This window comes from Gasterosteus aculeatus, chromosome 7 (assembly GCF_964276395.1).
Source record: "Gasterosteus aculeatus chromosome 7, fGasAcu3.hap1.1, whole genome shotgun sequence".
Lineage (NCBI taxonomy): Eukaryota > Metazoa > Chordata > Actinopteri > Perciformes > Gasterosteidae > Gasterosteus > Gasterosteus aculeatus.
Genome location: NC_135694.1, coordinates 4,984,741 through 5,011,192, shown reverse-complemented (window position 1 = coordinate 5,011,192; position 26,452 = coordinate 4,984,741). Strand labels below are relative to the sequence as shown.

The 26,452-nt window shown below is 48.0% G+C and overlaps 3 protein-coding genes across 5 annotated transcripts; 2 read left to right on the top strand and 1 right to left on the bottom strand.

The window, feature by feature from the left end:
• Positions 1-328: 328 nt before the first annotated feature.
• LOC120821574 (uncharacterized) lies at positions 329-7,962 on the bottom strand. Its single transcript, XM_078107153.1, is given in 5 exon segments — positions 329-4,539; positions 4,770-4,840; positions 4,976-5,848; positions 6,291-6,792; positions 6,794-7,962. Coding segments are annotated over 3 exon segments (660 nt in total). The 5' UTR covers positions 6,893-7,962; the 3' UTR covers positions 329-4,539; positions 4,770-4,840; positions 4,976-5,789.
• Positions 7,963-8,173: 211 nt separating this feature from the next.
• Positions 8,174-14,171, top strand: LOC120821575 (uncharacterized). Of its 3 annotated transcripts, none has more exons than XM_078107155.1 (3): positions 8,174-8,379; positions 9,858-9,940; positions 10,413-14,171. In XM_078107155.1, exon 3 carries the CDS (start codon positions 13,292-13,294, stop codon positions 13,931-13,933), a length of 642 nt encoding a protein of 213 aa, XP_077963281.1. In that variant the 5' UTR covers positions 8,174-8,379; positions 9,858-9,940; positions 10,413-13,291; the 3' UTR covers positions 13,934-14,171. The 3 variants fall into 3 exon arrangements, with proteins under 3 accessions (XP_077963281.1, XP_077963280.1, XP_040036224.2); XM_078107154.1 differs by having other exon boundaries at positions 8,796-9,940; XM_040180290.2 differs by having other exon boundaries at positions 8,796-11,714; positions 12,986-14,171.
• An 823-nt stretch (positions 14,172-14,994) lies between these two features.
• dvl2 (dishevelled segment polarity protein 2) lies at positions 14,995-25,862 on the top strand. Its single transcript, XM_078107152.1, has 15 exons — positions 14,995-15,581; positions 18,504-18,573; positions 19,497-19,651; positions 20,612-20,721; positions 20,843-20,972; positions 21,058-21,148; positions 21,252-21,321; positions 21,417-21,556; positions 21,972-22,048; positions 22,167-22,234; positions 22,320-22,454; positions 22,663-22,794; positions 23,403-23,579; positions 23,701-23,925; positions 24,149-25,862. The coding sequence occupies exons 1-15, from the start codon at positions 15,421-15,423 to the stop codon at positions 24,697-24,699; spliced, it is 2,292 nt and encodes a 763-aa protein (XP_077963278.1). The 5' UTR covers positions 14,995-15,420; the 3' UTR covers positions 24,700-25,862.
• Positions 25,863-26,452: the final 590 nt, after the last annotated feature.

The window sequence follows — 26,452 nt, the reverse complement described above, 5'->3', positions numbered from 1 at the left end:
TGTCAGCACACTGAATAGCCAGCCCCTTCCCGGGAATGAGGACACGAGGATTGGGAATACAATCAATTTATACAAAGTATGACTTTCTTCTGCCTCCCCTTGCACTTATTATGCAAATAATTGACCAAATAAAGCAAACTGCCATCAGAAAAATCACGTTTTCACATTATCTTCCAGTGAGGGGAAAACTGTTTTAGGTCAACATTAGATAATGTTTTAATTAAAATGCAGTCATGATTTGTAAAACATATTTCAAAAAAGAATTCTCCGCATCTCTCGTCATCCCAGATAAATGTTCTTTTCCACAAAGAATCCACCAAAACAGATCTGTGGAAGCCATTTGAAAGACCATTTATTAAGTGTCTTCAGATGTCAAACAAACCATCCAAAATGCAAACATATTGACTATAATATATATTAAAGCATTACTAGTGGCCATATTATAGTCTCCGGATTAGATAATTGGCTAATAAACTAATCACGCTCTACAGACTCACAGAATTACCTGGTCATAAACACTATTCCTGTAAATAAGCTGCACCAAGACTAACAATTGGATTTACCAACATAATGTTTCCACATTGTTAACAACCCTATTTTTGACAAAACGGGCCTAGAATGGGTGAGATTAATTTTAAAAATGTTTTAAAAAAAGAAATCCAATACTAGCAAAGAATAGCTTCTATATTTTATTGGGATTCCGCCGACAACATTACAATTTCAACACATTTCCCTCTCACGTGTCCGCTTGGGGCAGTTCAATCGACTTGAAGGAGATGTTCCCGGTTGATATCCGGAGATACTCCAGCTCTGACGAATCCTCACCGAGGCCCCGGCTCTCTGCGTCGTCAGACGACGGATCACCTGACCCGTCGTCAGACGACGAATCACCTGACCCGTCGTCGGACCCATCGAAACCGCCGCTTCCGCTCCCTTCATCGTCCAGGAAGAACGCTGATGTCTTCGTGCCGTTTTCTGCTCCTTTGCTTCTGACCGCCGGCTGGATTTCCTCCACGTCTTCAGGGCCTCCGCTAGGTTCGCCATCCTCTGATTCCAAGGCCCAAAAACCCGCTCCTTCCTCCTCCTCCTCCTCGGCTGCTGCTGCTGCTGCTTTTTCTTGCTTTGCTGTGGCCGTAGTGTTCGGTAAGTCGTCCTCTTTGGGCGATGCGGTCACTGTCCGAGTCCTAGCCTTGATGCGGCTGAACGAGGCGCTTCCGAGAATGTTGGCTTGGGCGATAGCTAAGACGGCGGCGGGCCGCTTGGACGGCTGGACTATGGCTTCCTTTCCGGCGTCGTCGATGCGAGGAGTGTCGTAGAGCTTCTTTGCTTTTGCGTGCACGCGTTTGCCTCTCACGGTGTTGATGGTGGAACCGTTGAACCGGCTCACCTTCATTCCCAAAAGTTCAGTCAGTTCTTGTTTTCTTGGCTCGAATTGCGGTCGGGATTCAGCTTCGGGTTCCCCTGCTCGTCTGAGATGAGCAGAGTTGATTTTAGGACTTTCTCGATTTCGTTTGTTGTCAGCAGCTTCCATTCTGTTTCGATAGGGCAGAAACCCCAAGAGCCTGCTGATCTTGCGTATCGTGTCATATTCGTCAGACGTATATCTGGAGACGGATCCGGGGGGTTCTGTTGAAAGTGGTTTGCGGGCTTCCCTGCTCGATGCGGCGCGGCCCGATGTGTTCACACGGCTGCTTTTCGGACGCAAGAACTGCGAGCTTCCAGGTTTATACCCTCCATAACCCTGCTGGAGTCCAGCAGACCCCGTGACTAAAGTTTGGGCTGTCTCGAGTGATCGAGTGCTGAATGCTTTGGGAGCATATATTCTCCTGTAGGTTCTGAACTGTCTGTGATGCGGCTCGCTCTCCACACCGGCAGTTACAAGTTCAGAATCCTCAAACCTTCTGGAGCCATGAAGGCTTTTTATGGATTGTCCGGGGTTGGAGGCCTGCATTGATCCTCTTGGGGTTGCCTTGCTGAAGCTACTTACTGCAGATTTAATGTCGCCAGCCGCATGGTTTACCCGAGGTAAAGGGTCAAGACGTCCAGCGATGGCACCCGTCTGCGAAGCAGAGATTTTAGCAGTGTCTTGGTATTCAGCGTAACCATCCGTCAAAGCTTGATAATAATTGTCATTAGGATGCAGTGGAGTGGCATTATCAAAGAGATAAAGTGCGTCCTTGGTTTGGGGTTTTCCTTGTGATTGTTCTAATGATTCAACATAGGATGAAGACCCGCCTACAACTTCAGAAGCCCTGTGCTTATGTGGTACCGAGGGAAGGGCAGCGGGTCCGTGGTAAGGGACTGCTGGAATTGTCTCATGTCCACCAAAAGCAGCCTGGGAGTCCTTGAATGGATAAGACTGGGTCTTTTGCCGTCTCGGCGTCTCGCTGCGGGACACTGAGGGAAACCCTTGGGAGATATTTGCGCCGGATGCCGTCAGCCTTTCTGGGCTGGGGAAGCTTTTAACGAGAGAGGCGTCTGAGATTCTGCGGATTGCGGAACCGTTGAGTAGTCTCGCCTTCTTGGCGGAAATTTCAGTCAGGTCTTGTTTTCTCGGCACGAATTTCGGCTGGGTTTCAGCGTTGTGATCCCCTGCTCGTCTGAGATGAGCAGAGTTGATTTTGGGACTTTCTCGATTTTGTTTGTGTACTGTCTTGTCAGCATCTTCAATTCTATTTCGATAGGGCAGAAACCCCAAGAGATTGCTGATCTTGCGTATTGTGTCATATTCGTCAGATGTGTATCTGGAGACGGATCCATGGGTTTCTGTCTCTAGAAGTGGTTTGGGGTCTTCCCTGCTCGGTGCAGCGCGGCCCGCTGCGTTCACACGGCTGCTTTTTGGACGCAAGAACTCTGCGACTCCACGTTTGTAACCTGCAAAATCCTGCTGGACTCTAGCGTTCTCACTGCCGGAAGTTTGGGCTGTCTCAAGTGACCGAGTACCGAATGCTTTGAGACCATATATTCCCCCGTAGGTTCTGAACTCTCTGTGATCTGGCGCCGTCTCCACACCGGTGTCACTCTGAGGCAGCCGAGGCCGGGCTTCCTTATATCTCAATGGGAGGTCCTGTTGCGGGCCGGGAGAAGGTGAGGGGTAAGCTGTAGGAGTGCACTCAGGTTTTACTAGTGCATCAGAGGCCTCCCTACGACCAAAGCTATACATCTGTGACAAAGAAGGGTTCATATTTGATATTGGATTGTCCATTCGCTTGTCGGAGTTCTGTACCCTGGAGTTGGTTCCTTCATTGGAGGAGAGAATAGGCGGCTCTTTGGCAGCTCTCCGTTCAGACTGCTCAAACCCTCTGGAGCCATGGAGGCTTTTAATGGATTGTCCAGGTGTGGAGGCCTGCGTTGATTCTCTTGGGGTCGCCTTGCTGAAGCTACTTACTGCAGATTTAATGTCGCCGACCGCATGGTTCCCCTGCAAATTTACACGACGCAAAGGGTTGAGGCGTCCAGCGATGGCGTCCATCCGCGGAGCAGAGATTTGAGCAGTGTTTTGGTATTCAGCATAACCATCCGCCTGAGCCTCATCATTGTCATTAGGATGCAGTGGATTGGCATTATTGACAAAGAGATGCAGTTGGTCCTTGGTTGGGGGTTTTCTTTGTGATTGTTGTACTGGTTTTACATAAGAAAATCTGCCTACAACATCCCTGTGCTTATGTGGCGCCGATGGAAGAGCAGCGGGTCCGCGGTAAGGGACTGCTGGAACTGTCTCATGCCCACCAAAAGCAGACTGGGAGTCCTTGAACAGATAGGACTGGATATTTTGGAGTCTTGGCGTCTCGCTGCGAGACACAGAGGGAAACCCGTGGGAGAAATCTGCGACGGATGTCGTCAGCCTTTCTGGGTTGAGGCTGCTTTTAATAAGAGCGGCGTCCGAGATTCTGCGGATTGATGTTGGACGAGGGGACGTTTTTCTTGCGAGGGCGGCAGATTTGCTTGATTGAATCCCACTAGATGTCCTTTGCAGCCCAGCCGAAGTGAGCTCATTGGTCTTTTCATAGCCGCTATGAAGCACTCTTGAAGTTGGCAGTGAAGGGCTCCAATATCTACCAGTCTGAGAGGAAAAAAGAGGAGATTCATTTCCGGGAACTTTATCTTTGATGTAGGATTTCCGAGCTTCTCTGGCGTCCCAAACTTGTGAAGGGCTGGGGCGCTGATGGGAGGGACTACTAGCCTCGTTATGAAATGATTTTCTAGTGTTAACTGGGTGTGAGTTATAAGAGAGCGTGGGGTAGCTGCTTGCTGCGTTCCTTCCATTCAGGACACTCGTTGTTCCTGTTCGGGACGGCTTGTTATCTGGAATGTTATTGTAACCAAGGCCACGTCCCGTCTGCGGAACCAGATTTGATTGATGGTAAATTATTGACGGGACTACTCTGTAATTCCCTCTATTCTCACTTTCAATGTTAGCTCCAGTTTGGAGGAATGGCTGACCAGCGTAAGGGGGACGGGTTGGATTGTGTGGAGAATACAGTCGTTTCAGGGTAAAGCGCTTCACTCCGCTGTCCACTTTTGTAGTTTTGGGACTGGCTGAAAGAGGAAAATAAAATCAGTTATTCTTTCAAAGTTGTGTTTTAAGGGCAAAGAATTTATGCAAACCGGTCCTATTGTATGTGCATTTAACAGCCTTATTTTAGTTACATGTAACTTGAAATCACTATGCCTCAATATCAAACACTTGTGACAGTTGGCATAAGTCCAACAGTCTTGCTTTACATTCTTGTGAAACAGCATAAAACAGGCCGGTTTGAGTTGCTCACCTCTTGCAGCATCTGACGACATGGTGAAAGGCACAACAGCTACACAGACCAGTACCGAAACTAACAACAGTCTGCAGGAGTAAAAGAAAGAACCACCACAGGATAATTGCTGGAATTTTATGAGAATATTAATGCTGTGAATCAAAAGTAATCACCCACCCCTTTCAAATATTAACAAAAGAAAAGCTTGTTAAATCAATGATTACCTTGAGTAGAGCGCAGAGGATTCCAACATGATGGACAGCTTTTTCCACAGGGTTTCCGAGTGCCGACGTGCTGCTGTCAATCCTCGAGCGTCACTTGTCACACTGGAGACTCACATGGAGGTTCGGCGCTCGGCTGCTGGTCGTGAGTCTGATTGGATGCAATGCTGTTCAGCTGGGCTCAAGAAACCCTCTTAGATCTCTGTGTGAAGGAGGGCTTCCCATATTGGCCCACGTCGTGTAAAGTACCTGATCATTTATTTTACCCAGTTAAAGTGTATTTTTCTTTTCCCTTTCTTTGAGGAGAAGAATACATTTGCCTCCTCGCTTTGTAAAGTCAGTTTAGACCTATAGAGACTTTATGCAATTATTTTAGCTGTATTTTGGAGACACTCTCTCACATAAAGACACACACTTGATTTTATGTGGCACTGACTCAAGCAAATTCCCAATAAAAGAGCTTCAAATTGAATGTAAAACAACTCATTTATTTTTTATTAAATATGTAACAATAATACAAAATACATTCATGATAATAGTAAGAACCGTATACATTGTGCAATAATAGGCCCACAAAAGGCCACTTCGGCAACTCAGAAGTTTTCCATTTTTCTTTTGTCATACGTGTGCAACGGCTACATAGTGGTAGCTATTGAAACCTGCAATCGGAAAGCACAAAAGCTCGCTTGAATAATGGCTGGCTGTGGTTTAGCCAGCATGGTTTCATCACATCATCATCAAAAGTTCATGTTGCAGAGGAGAACCATTGGAAATAAATAGTTTCACATCAGTCCAGGTATCTGAAGTTGTGGACTCTTTAAAACATGTAGATGGACATTAAGGCGAGGTCCCTCATGTTCTCACCGCTCATACAGTCTGTTGAAAGGAAAACAGGACACATTAGAAAATGATCTGTATTCATTCACACTTTATTCATCCAAATTAAACTTTTTCTTCTTTCTTTATTTTTTATAAAAAATAACTGAAATGCAAATGTAAAAAGGATGGATGACACTGAAATCATTATGCCTCTTCAGTCCCTTCAATAAATAATATGTAACTTATAATAATACGTATGTGTACACAACATTAATAAGTAAAGGATACCATATTCCACGAAATTGAAAAGTAGCCTAACATTTTGGTGAATGTCTGAAGCGTGCACTTTTACTCTGACGGTTATTTTCTGGTATTTTTTACACACCGCACCCTAACGGACAATATCACTTCCAAGTAATCTGATATGAATCTAGTGAGGAACCATCATCGGCTGGAACGTGAAAAACGCGTTTCGAGCCGCAAGGAGCCGTCGACTCACCATCTCGGTTCCTCCTCTTCCCGCTGATCGACCTCCAGACGCGCCTCCAGCCCCCCCGGAGCCTCCCGCCTCTGGAGCCCGAGGAGAAGTCGCCCTCCTCGGCTGGAGTCTCGGGAAGCGTCGGCTCCTGACAAACCCGACCGACCGGACCCTCCTCCTCTTCCTCCTCCTCCTCCTCCTCCTCCTGGTCGAGGACCCCGCAGACTATCAGCCGCTCCAGGACGCACTCATCCACCCTCAGCTCGGCCCTCACCTCCGCCCCGTCCCCGGAGGAGATGGAGGTGGCGTGTCGGCACAGCGGGCACACGATGAGTCGTTGGGCCCCCAGGGGTCGCGAGAGGGCCCGCAGGCAGCTCTCGCAGAAGCTGTGTTTGCAGTGGAGCTCCCGGGGACACCGGCGGCCCGCGTTGAAGGTCCGGTAACAAACGCCGCACTCGTGCTCTCTGGAGTCCATCCTTGCCTCCGGTCGCGGGTGACTCCTCCGGTGAAGGCGTGAGCAGTAAATGAACGAGGAGGCGCGCTTTGGAGTTTATAACGCGGGTCGGCGGAGCGCGTGTGGGCGTGGGACTGGACGAAACTGGATTTGAGTCAGACAAACGCATGAGTCACGATACTACAAATAAATAATGGACGTCACCGACAGCATGACGACACACACACACACACACACACACACACACACACACACACACACACACACTGTTGTTCTTCAGCACTCCACGCCTTCACTTCAGTGTGTGGGCGAGAGAAGTGACGTCACTTCTTTTCCTCCCCATGGTAATCCCCAAACAGATCTCATGTCAACTGTCCCGGCATGAACTCCTTTCATGGCGATATCCGCTAAAACGCTGCAGGCCAACAATCACGACCTCCCTCTCTCTCTTTGTCAATTATTTAGACCTTCCCGCTTTGCCCGCCTCTTAAATTTACTGTAACTTGATGTTTTTCTTAGGCCGAGGACAATGAACAATGGACGAGGCTTCACTCTTTCGGCGTTGATTATCAACATTTTTACATTACAGACTCAAAAGAACAGGAAACAGAAAGTGCAACATTTCACAGTAATAGGCTGTTTTGTTCATTTCTCTAGAGCTACTAAATTAAACTCGATCAAGTGCATTATTATTGTACTGTAATAATGTTGACTTGTCACGTTCAGTCTGGAAATCACAGCAGGCCCGTTGGCCTCGCTGGAAATGAAATCTAGACTTTGAAATCAATCAACTTTCAAAGTATTGCTGACGTGGTGGTCATTGTTATCATTGCTCATGCTGTCTATTGCTGCTGTAAATACATTTTGAGAGTCGTAATCTGCAGATAAATGCTTATTGAACAGACAAGAGTCGAGTAAAATCCATCCTGTGTGCTTTTCACAAAGGGGCTTTATTGACTGAGACACTTTCTCAAAATGGGAATTGTGGTTCTAAAAACTCACAGCTTCTGTTCAACTTTAGATACCCCATTAATCAGTTTAACACTTGTGAAAGTCAATTTAATAGCTATGTTTTGTTTACACGGTTCAGTCGGCCTGTGCGGGACAATTTGTCCACAAAGAAATCATCATTCACTTGCGACACATTGTGTCCCTTATTTACCCTTGTTTGTAGCCATCGACACCTACTAGCCTGCACAATGTGGAGATAATGTTCTTCTTTTTAAGTATTGACTTTTGAGGCACAGAAACAAAAGGATGGAGATGATCGCACCCTGATTCCCACCTTGTGTGAAGCATAACAACATCAAACGCAAGTAGTCAGTCGACTCTGAACCTGTCTTATTCTGTCTTGTGTGTCCTGGTTACCTTCACATCATCCACGGGGGTTTAATTACCCGTGAGCAAAGCACAGGGACGGGCGGGGTGGGGCCTTGGCAGGGTGGGGAGGACGAGTTCCATCAGGTTGGATGGAAAAACCAGAGCGTTGCGAGTGGGCCTCAGAGGTGCAGAGGTGTGAGCTCTTAACGTGCCCACAGAAGAGGGAGGAAGACGCGCTGCCAGCATGAGGTCCGTGCACCAGCATGACGACAAGTGAGGATAGCGAGAGGGGTCGGAGGTCAAAGGGTGCACCGATCCAAGGGGGGAGTGCGGCGGGTAAGTGGCTCTCTTATCTGCTTCTGAGGTGCAAAGACGGCTGACGCTGGCGAGCTTGTTTATTCACAATACTGGTTTCAACATATTGTCTACCGGTCGATCACCTGCACATCGCTTCATCTATATTCAAATACACCTTCACATACACTCACTAGTCGCTCATATATGCAACAACTGGAACCGTCTGACCCTTCATGTCTAGTAAACACACGTTTCAAAGTCCATGCTGTCTGTTTATATGACAGGCATAAGATAGGCCGAGTTCAATTTCACCATTAGCTTTATCTTCTCTAACATAAAACAGTTTTGTTCCCTATATGCAAGTGAAGAAAAGTGGACCTACCGATACCCTCAGTGACTCATTACTTCCTTTTACAGCTTCTCTTTTTCTTCTCATTCCCATATTTCCTTGATAGGACCCGAGTGAGCAGGCCAGCACACACTCCAGCCATCTACTGAGCAGACAGTAGATGGCTGTGTGGTTAAAAGGAACCAATGCTCTGACTCATGTGCTGCGGAATCCGTCCATAAAATCTCAGAAGAAACAAAGCACATCTCAAGGAGAGCAGATCCTGACATTTCAAATAATAAGACGCACATGAGCCTCTGGGGTTCTAGCAGCCTTAGTTAAGGCTCTTTTCTCCTCGCAGATTTTACGGCCCTCTGCTCGTCGTCCACAACTTGCGGTCTTTCCATCACTGAGCCCCCTCCCCTCACCCACCATGATGGGGGGTGTGGTCCCTGCTGCTCAGCAGGGGGGCCTCATTCCACTCTGCACACTAGTTGTTCCTGCTCAGGACGGTCTGTTATCTGGATGGTTATTGTAACAGGGGCTTCCTACCGTTAGCCAAACCGGACTTGATTGATAGTAAATCATTGACTACTCTGTAGTTCCTTCTCTTTTCGCTTTCAGTGTTAGCTCCAGTTTGGACGGATGGCTGACCAGTGAAGCAGGGACGGGTTGGACTGTGTGGGCTCATGTGACCCTCTTAGATCTCTGTGTGAAGGAGAGCTTTGCATATTGGCCCACGTCGTGTAAAGTACCTGATCATTTATTTTACCCAGTTAAAGTGTATTTTTCTTTTCCCTTTCTTTCAACAGAAGAATACGTTTGCCTCCTCGCTTTACTTTGTAAAGTCAGTTTATACCTACAGAGACTTGATGCAATTATTTTAGCACACACTTGATTTTTTTGTGACACTGAATCAACTAAATTCTTATTTTAAAAAAAAAAAGCTTAAAATTGAATTTAAAACCAGAACTCCTTCATTTTTCCTTAAATATGTAACAATAATGCAAAATGAAATACATTCATGAGAATAGTAAGAACCATATACATTGTGCAATATAGGCCCACAAAGTTTTCCATTTTTCTTTTGTCATACGTGTGCAACGGCTACATAGTGGTAATTATTTAAACCTGCAATTAGAAAGCTCAAAAGCTCACCTGAATTATGACTGGTTGTTTGTTTTTCCAGCATGGTTTCATCACATCATCATCATCATCAAAAGTTCATGTTGCAGAGGAGAACCATTGGAGATGAATACAGTTTAACATCCGGTATCTGAAGTTGGGGACTCTTTAAAACAGCCACGGCAAGTCAAAGCAGTTGTATATCTCCACGTGAAAATAGTACATTAATTCTGTTAAAAAGGAAAACATTACACATTAGGAAACAATCTGTATTCATTTACAGTGTAATAATTCAAATTAAACTTTTTCTTCTGTTTTTTTAAAATAACAAATTAACTAAATTGTGTAACGGCGAAATGTGGCACAGTCTACACATTAAGGATGGATGACACTGAGATCGCTAGATGACTCTTCAGTCCCTTCAATAAAAAAGTATCATAATAATATAATATGTATCTTAACAATTCATGTGTGTACACAACAAGTAAAGGCTACCATAGGTCCTTTTTGATACTTAAGTAGTATACAATTTTGGTAAATGACTGAGTTGTGCAATCAAACGCTGGACTGTTGTATTTTTTTGTATTTCTTACACTACATTCCCTAATGCTATCTGAAGATGAATGTAGTGAGCAACCAACATTGGCTGGACACAAAGCCCCTGTTGCCTGTGGAGCCCGTGGAGAAGTCGCTCCTCCTCCTCTCCCGGCTCTCCGGACAACCGGCTTGAACGCGACCGACGGGGCCCTCCTCTTCCTCCTCTTCCTCCTTCTCCTGGTCGAGGACCTCGGAGACTAGCGGCTCCCTCAGCTCAGATGTCACCTCCGTCTCCGGAGATGGAGGTGGTGTGTCGGCACACGATTTAGTCTTAATCTTCAGCTAAATGTTTATTGAACAGACAGAGTCAAGTGAAACCCATCCTGTGTGCTTTTCACAGACGGGCTTTATTGACTGGGACACTTTCTCAAAGTGGGAAATGTGTTACTAAAAACTCACAGCTTCTGTTAAACTTTGGATCCTAAAGCAGGAAAATTCTGCTGGTATTTATCTTTTGTTATTTACCAAATGTTGAACTTCCAAGGCCGCTTTAAAGAGGTGGAAATATTTTGAATTTGGTGGTTGTAAAACGTTCCTAAACCACATGACCATTACATTCTCATTACGTGTGTCTGGTCTATTCCTCTTAATAACTTCTGGCTTAAAGAACTCTCCCAAATGTCTGCACGCACCAGGCTCAAAGTAACCTCAGGGGAACTCATTTTACCCCATTAATCTGTTTCAAATGTTAAAGCTAATTTAATAGCTATGTTTTGTTTACGCGGTTCAGTCAAGCTGAAAATTGCAGAGTGGGCGTCTGTACGGGACAAAGAAATCATTCGGTCGGATTTGTCCGTCAATAATTCACTTACCACACATTGTGTCCCTTATTTACCCTTGTTTGTAGCCATCGACACCTACTAGCCTGCACAATCTGTTTCTAATGTTCTTCTTTTTAAGTATTGACTTAAACGACTGACTTTTGAGGCACAGAAACAAAAGGATGGAGATGATTGCACCCTGATTCCCACCTCGTGTGAAGCATAACAACATCAAACGCAAGTAGTCAGTTGACTCTGAACCTGTCCTATTCTGTCTTGTGTGTCCTGGTTACCTTCACATCACCGAGGGGTTTAATTACCCCTGAGCAAAGCACAGGGACGGGCAGGGCGGGGAGGACGAGCTCAATCAGGTTGGATGGAAAAACCAGAGCGTTGCGAGTGGGCCTCAGAGGTGCAGAGGTGCGAGCGCTTAACGTGCCCACAGAAGAGGGAGGAAGACGCGCTGCCAGCATGAGGTCCGTGCACCAGCATGACGACAAGTGAGGACAGCGAGAGGGGTCGGAGGTCAAAGGGTGCACCGATCCAAGGGGGGAGTGCGGCGGGTAAGTGGCTCTCTTATCTGCTTCTGAGGTGTAAAGACGGATCGCTGCCAGCTGCCCGTCAGGATCATCTCGCCAAACCCGATGGCCGACGCCGCCGAGCTTGTTTATTCACAGCACTGGTTTCAACAGGTTGTCGTTGTGCCAGTTGCTCACCCTGCACATCCGTTCGTTCATATTTAAATACACTCACAGTACACTTGTGTATAGTACCGGTTTTGCCTATGCACTTTATTGTTTTAACTTTGTATTCGTTAAATATTTTATATTCTTTTGAAAAACTATAAATTCAATATATTCATGTTCCATTTTTCATATTCGTATTCATATTTCTTGCACTGTGTTAATTTGGCTTATTGCCCATAGACCATCCATCCTGACAAACTCGTTTGGGACATAATTGCCAACAAATAGTTCTGATTCTGATTACGTACAAGTGATTTTTTTGGAGGTAACAAAACATTCTGATTGTCCTTTTGTAAATTATATTCGAGCTCCTGCGTTTGAGCCGATTCTGTCGTGTAGACGTGTGTGTCGCTGCCATGGATCAATTCAAAGGAGACCCCCCGTCTGCTTGGCAACAATCCCCCAATGAGGGATCATGGCTTGTTGTTCCATGCGACAAACCAAAACAAAAAAAGAAGAGGGGTTGGTACAGTAAAACAAGTCTTAAGAATAAATTAACGGGAAATGTTTTCCTAATCTGTATAGAAAAACGATTAAAGATTAAAATCAAATGCGGTTCGCGGATTTTTTGTGTTGCCTTTCAAAAAGGTTACCTTTTCCAGTTGTTTCCAGTCCTAATGCTAAGCTAAGCTAACCAGCTGCTGGCTGAGAGGCATCCATCTTTTTTTACCAAACTCTTTGTCTACCAGGCTCAGCAGCTCGCAATGGTTTAATGTCCTCATTTCAAGTGTTCTTTCCGTGTTAAACGACCACTGGCACAACTTTTTATTTTTGTGTTGAATGAATTTTTGTGGGATCATATTTCACATATATGCTACTCACTATAGTCACTCATATGTGCCACTTACTCAAGTGTTTTTCTGACCCTTCATGTCTAGTAAACACGCGTTTCAAAGTCCATGCTGTTTATATCACAGGCATAATATAGGCCGAGTTCAATTTCACCATTAGCTTTATCTTCTCTAACATAAAACAGTTTTGTTCCCTATATGCGAGTGAAGAAAAGTGGACCTACCGATACCCTCAGTGACTCATTACTTCCTTTTACAGCTTCTCTTTTTCTTCTCATTCCCATATTTCCTTGATAGGGCTCGAGTGAGCAGGCCAGCACACACTCCAGCCATCTACTGAGCAGACAGTAGATGGCTGTGTGGTTAAAAGGAACCAATGCTCTGACTCATGTGCTGCGGGATCCGTCCATAAAATCTCAGAAGAAACAAAGCACATCTCAAGGAGAGCAGATCCTGACATTTCAAATAATAAGACGCACATGAGCCTCTGGGGTTCTAGCAGCCTTAGTTAAGGCTCTTTTCTCCTCGCAGATTTTACGGCCCTCTGCTCGTCGTCCACAACTTGCGGTCTTGCCATCACTGAGCCCCCTCCCCTCACCCACCATGATGGGGGGTGTGGTCCCTGCTGCTCAGCAGGGGGGCCCCAGCCTCAGCACCGCCACCGGGGAGCCCGCGGATGTGGAGTGTCCCGTCTGCTACCAGGAGTACAACCAGCACAACAAGTGCCCCCGGATGCTGGAGTGCCTCCACGTGTTCTGCACCGAGTGCCTCGGAAGGATCCAGCTGTGTTCCCTCGTGCAGCCCCCCGAGGCGGGCAGCACGCCGGCCCTCCCCTGCCCCCTCTGCCGCCACCTCACCCCTCTGGAGACCGGAAACGCCCTCTGCTTGCCCCGCAACTCGCGCATCCTGGCCAGGCTGCCCCCCGCGGCCTCCAGGCTGCCCAGTGCCGGGCAGGCGGCCCGCCTGGCCACCGTCACCCAGAGGGTGGTGCTCTCTCTGGAGGGCGACGGCAGAGACTCCCGGTTCATCATCCTGCCCACCGTCAGCCTGCGGGTGCAGCAGATGCACCCGGGCAGGCCGTGCGGCGCGGTGCCGGGCCTGGCGGGCGAGGACGAGGTCATCCGGCAGAGCAGGAAGACGCTGTTCTGCGTGCAGCTGCTGGCCGTCACCTTCTGGGTGCTGTTTGTGATCGCCTGCGTGGGCGTGGTGATGTTTGGTCCGCACATTTTCAACACGAAGCATTAGAAGGAAATGGGGGTCGTCTTTTAAGGGGTGTGATGTAGTCGCGCGACAAATAGTAGGTTGGCACGTGACATTTTAGAGAATCAAAGCCACATGGCTACTCTCCCTGTTGTAATGGGACCAGCTGAAATCCTACTTTTAACGCCACCAATCCTTTGTGATCCTCAATCCCTGCACTGCATATTTGAGAGTTCCCTCTAGTGGTTTATTTAGTAACTGTAAATAAAAGATTAAACACTGACTGTGCTTCAGTGGTTCTTGGTTGTTCTTGTTATTACACATTTAAACAATGTCCTGCCAATGCATACATTAAATAAAGCTACACATTTACACTATGTCGGGTGATTACATTTCATTTTGAAAATAACCAAAATTGTCACTGGTAAGTGATGGTGTGGATTTGTTTCTTCATGGATTGATGTTTTGTTCCTCTGGCGTATTAAAGCAGAAATATTATGTTACTCCGAAGTTTCAATCGCATGTGGGACAGAAACAGCTTTGGTTTTACAGGGCCCCTTAAGCACTTACGTTCTTGTTTGTTGTAATTTGGTGAAATTAAATGATTTTATTTAATACTAATACAGGGCCCCTAACTAAATAGGCAATACTGAAAACAAAAAAATAAAAATACTGAAAGCAATATTTTTTCTTCTATCTTCATTTTTAAGGCAAATATTTACATCCTTCACATTTAGATTTGCAAATGTAGATTATAAATTCAAACTATAAATCACTCCATAAATGATGTACACATAAATATATCAAAAATAATGATGCAGTGATACAATATATTAAATCAATCAATTCAACATAAAGTGAAAAAAAAGAGTACTTTTACTTTAAAGCAGTACCTTCGCTTATAACAGAGTACTTTAACAAAATACTATTGTTCATTTAAAAAAATCTAATACTTATTATACCTCTTCTATTTTTCTCTCAATAACACAAATCACACAAGTCAGAGGGTGGAGTTGGGAAGCGTACGTAAACAAAGTGGGCGGGGTTACGTGTTTACGTCACACGCCGCGTCGGCTCGCAAAAAGTGGCAAAAAAGTTTCTCGACCCCCCCCGCCCGCCCCCCTCCTCCCTCCCCCCTTCTGCCCTGTATGTTTTTGTTAGGGGAAAAGTTGCTGGTAGGTAGCTAATAACGTTAGGTCGTGTGGATGTAGCGTGTCCGTCGTGTTTCGCCCCTCGGGTAACAATGCGGGGGTCTGCGAGCGTTTGACTTACGAAAAAAAAAAGGAAAAGTCGGAGAGCGAGCGAGGGGCTTCGCGGAGCTTCACGTCCCATCTGGCCCGGATCCGAAAAAAAAAATCTCAGTGGCCATCATCGTTTCACCTCTGCCGTCTCGTTAGCCACCTAGCTAGCTCCGCCACTAGCCTAGCCGCTAGCACCGTTAACTTACCTCCGCGAAGTTAACGCCGCCTCGGCTCACGGCGCGTCTCTCGTTGGCGGCTTCTGGCTCGGGGGAGAATAAAGCCACCGCAGAGATGGCGGAAACCAAAATAATCTACCACATCGACGAAGAGGAGACGCCGTATTTGGTGAAGATACCCATCGCAGCCGAAAATATCACTTTGCTGGATTTTAAACAGGTCTTGAACAAGCCGAACTACAAATTCTTCTTCAAGTCTATGGACCAGGACTTCGGGTGAGCTGCTGTGATTTTTCTCCCCCCTTTGTCCTTTTATGTTATAGATGGTAACGAGTTGTAAAAGCTTCTCAAGAACTTTTAATTGTTAAAAGTTTTACTTGTGTCTTTTTTAATTATCTGAGTGGAGGAGCATCGACGTGACGCAAATAACAGTGAAAAAAATGCGTGGCTAATATGTATGTTTGACATATTTTGGCTAATTAATATTTCCCTAATATAAAATTAACTAACTAAATCATAATGAACTCGACAACTTCTAAACTTTGAATGCAGGTCGCCATTGAATCCCTAATCCCAACCCGCCAAGTTATCGCCACTAGTGATGAATATCCGAGTGGTTGCATAAATAATAAAAGGTACGGAAGCCGGGATGGGCTTTTTTTTACCTCGGGAAAACATCATCATTACAATGGGAGCGTTCCCTGCTGCTTTTCCTTACCCCTAATCCTCACCCCATCCTCCCTCCCTCCTCCAGTTCATCATCTGGTGAAATCCTTGCCTTTTTTCTCTCTTTTGGGACTGAAGCCAGGTTTTTCTTTGACACTTTGCTCTGCCAGCTATCCTTTCACCCTCTCACCCCCCCTTTTCTCCCAATCCACTCCTCCAGAAAGAGCTGTCTCCTCTCCCCTATCAATTCATCTTTCCCTTCCTCCTTTTCCGTCTAGCCGCTGTGCGTTTCCCTGCAGAAGAATGCATGTTTGCGGTTCAATCCCCCCCCCCAGCGATACCCCTTTGGGGCTTCTGCTAAATGCGTTGTAGTGTTGGATGATGGTTTAAAGACCGGGGGCCATTTGCCCCTCTTTTCCTCTGTTGGATGGCACCATCAGAGCCTGTGCCGAGGAAGCTGCTATGTCTGAAAACATCAAGTTGAAATGGAGGAGTGATGGCTTTTCATTCAGCGACCCCCTCCCCCCCTCCCCCCCATACACACACACCCTCCCGCACAGACAGTGGGAATAAATAACGGCAACTACAGATTTCCGAGATGTTCCTGAGGACATCTGCGTTGTGCGTGCTGTAAAGCTACTCGAGGTCCGGTTGTTGAAGTGATTAGTTGAGTAATCGGTGAAAAATGCGACGGGCTATTTTGGTTATTTGTTAAGTGAAATGAGGTGATCTGCTTGCTTCTCACTTTTTTTCTCACTGTAAATGGTGCTTTGTTTCAGTGTGCAGGCGAGGCTCCGACGTGACTTCGGGCTCCGGCAGCGTTTCATAACAAAAGTAGATGATACGTTGTGGAAATAACCGTTTGTAGCCCAAAAGCCGCTTCAGGTGAACCTTTCTTCTTCTGTGAATGCGTGAAATTGAGTTCACGGTCCACTCGGCTTGTGCAGAAATGTTCTTTAGGGCTGCAGTTTGGGATTATTATCCTCTCAATCAGTTTCCTCGATTCATTGTTGGGCCAAATGGATGTCAGAATAGTGTGAAAAATGTACAGTCATTTGGCTAATGGTGTTTAGACTCCTCTTGTCTCTAGAAGTCAAACAAATTCAACCTTTTTGAAAAGACCGTACACTTCTTTTAAAGTAGTTTAAACAGAACATTAGAAATGTACGATTTTCTGGTGAAACTGAAACGTTTTATTTGCGATATCATCTGCAAAGTAATCTACTTTTTACACTTAATTATTTTTTTCTGGAGTCGTCTGTCTGATGTGGAGCTCGTCCCCGTGTTGACGGGACGCGTTTAGACCTCGTGTGCGTGGAAGCGTCTTCGAGAGAGACAACCTCTCTCTCTCTCTCTCTCTCGGCAGAGCAAGGGAAGCCTTCCATAGAGAGAAACATTCCCACCTTTCAGCAAATAAAACAAACAAACATTCAAACATAGCTCTGAGTCAGCTGTCCAGTCAAAAGCAGGGAGAGAGGAGTGCGTAATAGTGTGTGTTTTCATTTGCCCTGGTATGAGGCCAGCTGTCGAGGTGTGTGCCGTGGGGGGGGGGGGGGGGGGGGGATCCAGGGAGCAGGCCAGGACCGGACCGGTGCTGAGAACCCGGGGTTGGACACAGAGTGTTTGCTGGGTGTCGGGACTTTCCAGCAGGATAAGGAAAGCGTGTTTCGGGGGGGTGAAGGTTATTAGATATTCTTCAGTGTAGCTCTGCGGGTGAAGCTCTGCTGGTCTGAAGTATTTGATAGTAGCAGGAGACGGGGCAATTGAGAAAGTCCGGTCGGGGGGGGGGGGCTTGTTTATTAAATCCACCAGGTCTCTGCATGCTTCAGGCTTGTTTGTGCATTATTTAGAGTGTGTGTTAAATGACTGCGGCCCCTTGTTTGTTCGGAGGGACGTGGAATGAAGACAATTCCGCTCTCGGGAAGAATGCAGCATCTGCTCTTTCTGCTGCCCGGATGCAGTTTCTCACAGCGCGATGGGGGGGGGGGCAACGTAGCCACTCGCTGCGCTCGAATGCAAATAAAATATCACCCACGCGGTGCCCACAACAATCTGTCCACAAAGCTCTCAACAGCTGGGGAAGGGGGAAAAAACTTAACAACTACCATAATAACAGAGTGGGAGTGTGGGAGGGGGAGGGGGGGGGGGGGGGGGTAGGTACACAGCCGATAGCAAATGTTTTGTCTTTCAGGCTAAACACATGGAGGAAGACTACTGGAAGAGGGAGGGAGGGAGGGAGGTGTCTGCTTTGAGGCGCTTTGGCCTTTGGACATCCCACCACATCTTGTCTCTTTGTTTGTGCTTTATCTGCACTGCTTGTGGGGGGGGGACTACAGGACAGGCCCTGTGATTTAGTTCCGCCGTGTTGTTGTGACGGCCTCCGTGCATCCTCATTTGATGTGTCCGTAATGTAAACTGTTTCATGTGCCGGCAGTTTTCTCCTTCCTGTCCTCCCGAGCAGACTGAATTGGGAGGGGGGCGCGTTAGGAAGCCTCCCCGAGCCTCACTGTGTGTCCCTCTGCTTTTCCTCAGGGTGGTGAAAGAGGAGATTTCCGATGACGGCGCCAAGCTGCCTTGTTTCAACGGCAGAGTGGTTTCATGGGTAAGGAGCGATTAAACCTGTTGCATGCAGGTTGTATGCATTTTTTTGCAGACAATCGGCCGTGATTCTTCCTCACGATTCAAACTTTGCCATTCGAGCGCCGCTAAGTGTGCAGAAACGTAAACGTAGCCGTCCTCTGAGCCAGAAGAGCTTCAGCCGTTCCCTCCTTGTGTTCGTCCACACTGAAGCTTCCAAGCTCCAAGCGTCACACATTTCATACTTTCCATTTCTCCAGGAGAAGAACCCCCCCCCCCCCTCTCCCCTCCTCCCCACCAACCTGAGAGTAACATTTGAATAGAGACAAAAGACAATTCAGGGCCCAGATAAGCAGGTTTGAGGCCAAAGCATCTGGTAAGTGCATAAGAAGGGGGGGGGGGACAAAGCTCAGACACCAGAGGGACCGATATGTGATCTGCTGGCCAAGGCGGACGGAGGGATCCCAGCAGACAAGCGATTTTGGGGGGTGGGGCGCTGCTGTGCAGCCCTGACAGACTCCGCTTCGTTGAGTTATTTTGACAGGGAGTGTAAAGCACATTTAAGCGCAACAAAAGTGAACGATGCGTGTGTGTGTTTTTCCGTTCCAAACGAATGTCCACAGCATTTAAAAGCCGTCCCCCGGCAACACACACACTTTTTTTTGTCTTCTCCTTTTGGTCGTATACATGTTTTTTTTTTTAATATGTGTGTGTGTGTGTGTGTGTGTGTCCGTGCACTCATAGCACCCTTTTGTTGTGTAGACGAGGAGAGACGGGTTAAGTGTGGGATATCGTTTCAGTGTCCCCCGGAGACGTCCACCTGAAAAGAGCTCAGTGTTTGTGTGTCAAACCAGTTGACATCTTACCTGCTTCTCCTCCCGTCCCTCCCTCGGATTATGTTCTCTCTTTAAGTCTCTTTTGACTATCCTGTTTCCCCCCCCCCTCTAGTTGGTGTCTTCAGACGCTACGACGGCGGAGCCCCCAGTGGCTGTGGTCCCTCCGGTGGAGGCAACGCCGCAGCCTTCGCCCCCTCCTCCGCCCCTCCCACCGCCACCGGCGGAGAGGACCGGGGGCATCGGGGATTCCAGACCGCCCTCCTTCCAGTAAGTGCATTTGCCCCCAAAGAGGGGCGCCTCGCGCGCGCACACTCGGGCCGGTCCCACAGGTGTGATGTACATGGCGTCTCTCTGTGCCATGAATGTCTCGTCCACTCCCAGGATCACGTTGCTACAGGAATAGCAGGAACACTGCGGCTCTATGCTGGGGGGGGTCCTTGTTGTCTGCGGGGCGGGAGAGGCCTTCACCACATTAAAACACACACTGACGTCATTTTAAAACGTTTGCACACAGTGCAAGCTTTTATTATCCCAACGTTGAGATAAAAGAAAACGAAATGAAGACGCTCTCGTCTTTTTGTCCACGTGAAACCTTCTGAGAGAGGAAACTATTACCGTAATCCATCTGGAGGCGTCCAAAGCAAACGGAAGTATTTATAGTTTATGACTTCTTTCCCTCTCTGTTGATGCGCGGGGCTCTTTTGATGTTTGGTTCAGGGGTCAGATGGAGGTCACTCCCCTGGCGGCCGCAGCGCTCTCATTCAGAGGCCTCGCTGTTCCTCTCTTGCCTCCCTGTAACTCAGCGTGGTGGTTTTGCAGAATCCTACAGGAAAACGAAGCCTCATTTCAAACTTGGCGCTGTCTTTCTTCCTCAGCAATCAGCAGATTTGTCAGTACGCGAATGGTTACTCAGTCTGCTGCCCTGTGTAGCCGTTACATTGTTCATCTGACAAATAATTCATGATCTGTAAAGGTCAAGTCAAGGTCAGTCTCTGGTTTTTGCTGAATATTTTGAATGCTTCAAATATCCATCTTTAATGTGGAAGAAAAAAGCTGATTTTGATCCAGTGTAATGGACATAAATATGTCCTAAAACATCTTTATTGGTTATTTGAACATCTGGAAACTGACGTGTAAAAGTGATTACATTATAGCAGCTGGAGTTCCGTTCTATTTTTCACTGCGCCGCTGCTTCCTCCCTTTTTTTCTTCCATTTCCTTTTTACAGCCCCAACGCGACGGGCAGCGTGGAGACGCTGGACGACCAGACGGAGACCGAGTCCGTGGTCTCCTTCAGGAGGGAGAGACCTCGGCACAGAGAGAGCTTGGAGCCTCACGGTAAGACAACCGCCGGTCAAGCTCACCACCGCTCCAACCGAGCGATTTGGATTGTGCATTGACGCAATCGGGAATGTGGGAGAAGAGAGAAATGTCCGTGAGCTCTTAAACGCCGTTTCAGGGCCTCGAATGAACGGCCAGACCCGACTGGAGCGCCACCTGGCGGGTTACGAGAGCTCCAGCACGGTGATGAGCAGCGAGCTGGACACCACCAGCTTCTGCGACTCGGAGGACGACGACACCATGAGCAGGTGAGAAAAGCGAGAGACGCTCGTCTTAAAGGTTCTGCGGGGGGGGCGGTTCTCTTCTAACACGTCTTTCTGTTCATCCTTGTAGGTTCAGCAGCGCGACAGAGCAGAGCACGGCCTCGAGGCTCCTCAAACGCCACCGCAGGCGCCGGAAACAGCGCCCCCCGCGCCTGGAGAGGGTTTGTTCTTTCCTACTGTTATTCTAAAGAGTCCTTATAATCGATATATATTGCAAATTCCGCAAATCTCATGATACTTTTCTTTTACTACCCCCCCCTCCAGGCCTCATCCTTCAGCAGCGTGACCGACTCCACAATGTCCTTGAACATCATCACCGTCACTCTCAACATGGGTACGTAAACTCCTGATTTGTGAATGAAGTCCAATACTCGGCGACGGTGTTGCGCGGGTAGCGTTGACGGAACCGTAATTTCTCAACGCGCACAGAGAAGTACAACTTCCTGGGCATCAGCATCGTGGGCCAGAGCAACGAAAGGGGCGACGGAGGCATCTACATCGGCTCCATCATGAAGGGAGGAGCCGTGGCGGCGGACGGACGCATCGAACCTGGCGACATGCTGCTGCAGGTGAGGAGCAACAAAGGGTTGATCCCGAATCAAAGGGGGTGTTGTTTTGTTTTCCTGTTCTAGTTCGGGTGTCGCTCTCAGTTTTTGGACACCCTGTGCACCATTTTGGAAAAGTTTTGGCTTCGAAGCGACGGCGGTTCAGCCACAAAAACACATAACGGGGGTGCATGAACAAACATAGAAACACGCATACGTGGTGATCAATTTGGCAGATTCAATTGTCAGATTCAAAAATCTGCCAATTTTAGTTTCTTGATTTAATTTATTGGTCATCTGGTCTCTGAAATGTCGGAAAATAGTAAATTGGCAATCATTATTTCCTCAAGCCTCAAATGGCTCCGTGGGCCATTTGAGGCTTGAGGAAATGTCTCTCCCCATTATTGCATTAAATCTTTGTCTTCCTTTTTTTTTAAAGGTGAATGACATCAACTTTGAGAATATGAGTAACGACGATGCGGTGCGGGTCCTGAGGGAGATCGTACACAAGCCCGGGTGAGCTGTTTGTCCGTGGGTTTTTCCCTCACACGTCATATTAGAGCGGTTCTGTTAGGTTGTGTCGGTACACAAGCCGGCGTCGGGTCTAACTGACCTTTTTTTTTCTTTTTTCCAGCCCCATCATTCTGACGGTGGCTAAGTGCTGGGACCCGTCTCCTCAGGGCTACTTCACTCTGCCTCGCAGTGAGTACTGAGCGACCCCCCTCCCCCATTTCATGGCTCACCGCTGTCACTAAAACCCCCCCCCCCCCCCTGTCTCTCCTTTCAGATGAACCCATCCGACCCATCGACCCCGCGGCCTGGGTGAGCCACTCCGTTGCCATGACGGGGGTCTACCCCCCCTTCCCAGGCAGCTCCTCCCTCAGCACCATCACCTCGTCGTCCTCCGTCACGGAGACCGAACGTGAGCGCTTCTCCCCGACTGTCTCGCCTATAGTCTCCCCCCTCTGTGGGCGCCGTCTCTCGGCCCCTCCTCTTTATTCTCAGCCCGGTTTCATATCGCCACACTTCTCTTTGACCCGAATCTCGCCTCGTAGTGATCCTCTCGTTCATCCCCGCACGTTCGCGCTTCCTCTTTCGCTTCCCTAAAATGCCCCCGTGTCTCTTTCCAGGCTTCGATGACTTCAACTTATCGCTGCACTCCGACATGGCGTCCGTCGCCAAGGCGATGGCCTCCCCAGAGTCTGGTCTGGAGGTCAGGGACCGCATGTGGCTGAAAATCACCATCCCCAACGCCTTCCTGGGTAAGGCCAGTCGGAGGAGACGACGTGACCTAGTGGCAGGGACGCTCTGTCCTCACAGGGCTGTACAGGGCAGGCATTATGCTCTCATTATGCTCCCAGAATTAAAGCCGTGTGACTCGTGTTCCCCCCCCGCCGAAAATGCATCGGTTAAATTGGAGTCACAAGGACGGATTAGGAAAACTTTTATTGAAGTGACCGTCTCTTTTACATAAAGCTTTAGTGACAATCGAGAACCTCACAGGTCTCTGAACTGTTGAGCTGCTTGTGAGCAAATTAAATGAAAAGAGCAATGAATAACAATTATTTTGGTGTGATATTTATTCCAACACTTGAGTTAATAAGCAGCCTCGCACAGATTGTATTCGGGATATAATTGTATTTATCTGTATAAGATGTAAGAAGAGCGTAGGTGCTGTGCATTGTCATTCATCTTCTGTGTGTGTGTGTGTACATATATTTTGGGATTTGTATTTTAATGATACTTTGTACGTACAGACAGTATTTCTATTTATTTGTTTGGTTGGTGGCGCATTCTGAACGTCACGCACAAACGTTTCCTTCGGGTTAAACTAATCTCTGTCTTCCCGTCCCGCGGGTTCCGCCCGCAGGCTCCGACGTGGTGGAGTGGCTCTTCCACCACATCGAGGGATTCCAGGACCGCCGCGAAGCCAGGAAGTACGCCAGCAACCTGCTGAAGGCCGGCTTCATCCGGCACACCGTCAACAAGATCACCTTCTCCGAGCAGTGCTACTACGTCTTCGGAGACCTGAGCGACTGCGAGAACTGTGAGTGACGGGAAGCCGTTACTGCGCCTTCAGTTGCCGTAGGATGTCTTGTTCTCGCGCGCAGCCTTGACTCCTCCTCATCATCTCTTCCCCCCCCCCCCCCCCCCCCCCTCCTTTCCAGACATGGCCAACCTCTCCCTGAACGACAACGACGGCTCCAGCGGGGCCTCGGACCAGGACACGCTGGCCCCCCTGCCCCTGCCCGGGGCCTCCCCGTGGCCCATGATGCACACGTTCCCCTACCAGCCCTACCCGACGCACGCCTTCTCCAGCCAGCCGCCGCCGTACCACGAGCTCACCAGCTACAGCTACGCCCCCGGCAGCACGGGCAGCCAGCACAGCGAAGGTGAGCACAGGGCTTTTTTGGGGGGGGGGGGGGGGGGGGTCGATGACTTAAATGTAGGAGGACTACGGGATTAGCTGTTGAGTCATTGTTGAGTTTTTTAAAAAGTTGTTTATAGCGCGTGACGGCGTCAGGGTTGTTAATGAAGTAGTGGAATGTAAAAATAATTCTACATAACGGACACTTTTATGTATAACTAACCCCGCCCCCCTCGCCCTGCCCACAGGGAGCCGGAGCAGCGGCTCGACGAGAAGCGAGGGCGAGCGGCGCCGCAGCACCAAAGGCCCCGGCAGCACCGTGGGCGGCGGGGAGAAATCCCCCTCCGGCGTGGGCGTGGAGGGCGACTCGCGCTCCGGCAGCGGCAGCGAATCCGAGTACTCCACCCGCAGCAGCCTGAGGCGGGGCCACGGCTCGGCCGCCCCCAGCGAGCACAGCCACGCCTCCTCCCAGCGGTCGCATCACCACCGCCTCCCCCAGCCGCCCCACATGTCTCCCTACCCGCCGGGCATCCTGCCCTACAACCCCATGATGGTGATGATGGTGCCCCAGCACCCGCACCCGGCCATGGCCGCCCACGGCCACCCCCACGCGCAGCAGCTGGTCGCCGGCCCCATGCACCCGACTCTGGCCCCGATGCCCTCCTCCACCCCGGGGGGGCCCCCCGGCGCCCCGCCCACCCGCGACCTGGGCGCCGTGCCCCCGGAGCTGACGGCGTCCCGCCAGTCGTTCCACCTGGCCATGGGAAACCCCAGCGAGTTCTTCGTGGATGTCATGTAGTCCTTTTTTTTGTTTTGTTTGTTTTGTTCATTGTCTTTCCTGTGTCGTGGCGTCCAGTGACCTTTCACGTGAAGTTGGTGTGCGGCTCGCACTTGTTCTGACGAGGATCCGGCGGTAGCTTTGTGAGCGCACGAGGGCCTTTCGGATTGAGGGCACTAGTTGCAAATTTGGTGAGAACAGGGTTTAACACTGACAAAGACGAGAGAGAAAAACAAGCAAGACGAAAACACTAACGTGGGATACGGTCGCTACATGTCAGCGACTGTTCTGCTATTAAAATCCACTACATTACCGTTATCTTTCCAAACTTCAATCCGAAAGAAAAAAAGTTCTGTTTCCCTTTTCTGCGACTTTCTGCACAAGATAAATCCTTTTGTCTATCAGCACCTCGGCACCCCGAGCTTTTTAAAACCCACCCAAAAACGGAAACGCAATATACTAGGAAGGGAAGCATCTCGAACCCTGTCCATCCGGGGAGCGCACGGACCACAGCTCAACAGCAGAGGGCGCCACGCACTCCAAAAGGATCCAATCCTGCACGCACATCTGGTTCGTAAGTGCCTTACTCTTTGTTTTACGAAGAGACATTTTCACTCTCCGGGTACATCAAATAACTTCCAGCGTTGTTTGTCAATTCTCCTGCGTGTCTGCGTGCGTGCGCGCGTGTGTGTGTGTGTGTGTGTGTGTGCGTGAATAGAAATACTTCTCCAATGTAAATGCGACAACACAGAACGCTCTAATGTGAAAAGAATATCGGTCCAGAAAAAAACGGTCAGGTGAAGTGGTGTAATGGAAATCACTGCCCAGGCGTCAGTAACTCTTAACTGTGAGAAGTTTTCGGTATCGGACCGCAGAGACTCAACGGTACTAATACGTGCAGACAAAACGCTGAAAGTGGTACTTTTTGATTACATCCAGTGTATATCTGAAGTAACTGTGATCCAAATGCCCCCATGCTTGTTTTTTATGTAACTGACTCGCATTATTCACCCCATTTCATTTCTTTTTGTATGAGTGACTATATAAATCATGTATAACCGAACTATTAAGGTGCTAAATGAAGATTTGACATTTCAAAAACAGTGACATCGACTGTCTCGTTGTTTGATTTTATATTACCACCTGTTTGTGTACTTGAGAATAAATTTGATACTTACCAAAAATTCAGACTTCATTATTTTATGGGGGAAGTCTATTCGACTCATGTACTGTGTTTGTCGGTGATATTTTGGACTTTGTGTCCAGGAAAGTAGCAACACCAGAAAATGTCCCATTACAAACAAAATATCAAAATGTGACGGACTATCAAACTTTTTGCTGATTTTAATGAGCTCTCTCATCATACTTTGTAAATCTTTTTTTATGATTAGATATAAATCCGTTTCAGTCATAGAATTTTCTAGGATCTTGTAATGACAGAGTTAAAAAATATATTAGTCTCCTTGCATTACGTATACAATATTTCTTGATACCACAAGGTCAATAAAAGGTCAATCAATTATGTTGTCAATATGGAGATGTCTACTTACATTTCAGAGGTTAATTCATCTATTTTTACTCCCAACATTTATCGTTGGATTGTTACATTTTCAATCACTTTCTTAAGACCAAAAAATAATAATGCCAATAAAAATAATGCCATATAATTCATCTGGCGTGGGGCAGGTTCCCTTTTTAAGTCCTCATTAAGAACACAACAGCGATAAGTGCCTTATTTTAACAGAATATACTGCTTTATTACGGAGCAATCTGT